Source organism: Tupaia chinensis, unplaced genomic scaffold, assembly GCF_000334495.1.
Source record: "Tupaia chinensis unplaced genomic scaffold, TupChi_1.0 Scaffold000394_1, whole genome shotgun sequence".
NCBI classification, from domain to species: domain Eukaryota; kingdom Metazoa; phylum Chordata; class Mammalia; order Scandentia; family Tupaiidae; genus Tupaia; species Tupaia belangeri.
Genome location: NW_006159896.1, coordinates 578,377 through 579,816, shown reverse-complemented (window position 1 = coordinate 579,816; position 1,440 = coordinate 578,377). Strand labels below are relative to the sequence as shown.

Genomic DNA, 1,440 nt, shown 5'->3' with positions numbered 1-1,440 from the left:
GAAGACACAGGACGGGGTTCTCACAGCCACGAACAATGCTGGTTTCATGAAATGCAACCGAAAGCTGAGCCAGGACAGCGCAACTCAGCACACGCACGAACACCACGGCTGACCAGGAACTTAGTGAAAAGTCTCCAACGCAGTCGGCGGTCCCGGCCCCTCCCTCCCCCGGGGCCGCCGGGGATCCAGGTGAAGGAATCGACTTCCTTTTTTGTTTCGTGAGGACCGCAGTGCGGGGCATGATGGGAAATGTAGTCCGCGGTGCCCGCCCCCCACCCCTTCCCCAAACAGTGTCCGAGAGTGTCGGGGTGTCGGGCGCCACCCCTGAGTCCGGAGACGGGTGGAGGAGGGGTGGAGAACGGAGCCAGTGGGGCGGGGAGAGGAGGGGTTCAAGACACCCGCCCCGGGAAGAAAAGGAAAAAAAAGTTGAAGTGTTTTCATTTCTGCCTTCTCATTTTGAGAACTTAGGAGGCCGCCCCCAGAGGAAATGTGACCCAAACGTCCCTTTCTTAGATAGAGTTTGCGCTCGGGCGCCCGGCCTCGCCCCCGGCTGCCCGGCACCTCCTCCGGGCAGCAGCCCTTCCTCACGTGGCAGGCTCCTCGCTAAACACCACTGCAATCACCACAATAAAAAGGAAAAAAGAGTAGGAGAAACACAAAGCATACTTAAATAGGCGCTTTTTCTCTCTGCAAAAATAAAGTCCAAGATTTTAGATTTCTTTTTTTATTTTACAATTTATAAAACATCAGCCGCCTCCCCCTGCTTGCCCCCAGCTCAGCCCCGAATGGCCGGGAGCCCGCTCGTTCCTTCCTCTCGCCCCTTGGCCGAGTCTTTGTCTGGCCCCAGCCCCGCGGGGCCCTGGGTCCCCGTACCCTCGGGGGTCCCTAGAAGGCGACAATGGCTCGAGTCCAGGCGCCGAGGCTGGCGAGCGCCTGCTTGGCGCACAGCTGCCCGTTGAGCGGCGGCGGCTGCTCGGAGGAGTCCGGCTGTCGGCTCACCAGCCCCGGAAAGCCCGAGCCAAAGATGGAGATCAAGTTTGAGATGTTGGACGCGTCCGGGGACGAGTCTGGGCAGAAGTCCTCGAAGCGAGCGCGCTTGCAGGGGGCGAACGGGGCGCCCCCCGGGGGCTCTGCCCCCAGGTCGCCCGCGTCCTCCTCCTCCTCGTCGTCGTCCTCTTGGCCAGGGTAGTACTTGCGCTTGCAGCCGACAGTGGACGCCAGGCCGGGTCCCGGAGCGCCCTGGCCACAGCAGGGGCAGTGGGCGGAGGCGCAGCAGTCCTGGTGCAAGTAGCCGTTCTCCACCGTGGTCACCACGTGAGTGTCCAGGTCCAGCACGGTGGTCTGGCTGCTGCAATGCACGCCGAAGTCCGAGGGGGCCGAGTACGCGCCCCGGTAGAAGCCAGGAGAGGAGGCGGGGGCCGGGGAGGCGGGCGGGGAGGC

At 62.8% G+C, this 1,440-nt stretch overlaps 1 protein-coding gene across 1 annotated transcript; it reads right to left on the bottom strand.

The window, feature by feature from the left end:
• Positions 1–545: 545 nt before the first annotated feature.
• IER5L (immediate early response 5 like) lies at positions 546–1,440 on the bottom strand (the record flags this gene model as incomplete). Its single annotated transcript, XM_006154117.2, has 1 exon — positions 546–1,440. A coding segment is annotated over one exon (555 nt), but the record flags the coding sequence as incomplete, so codon positions are not given.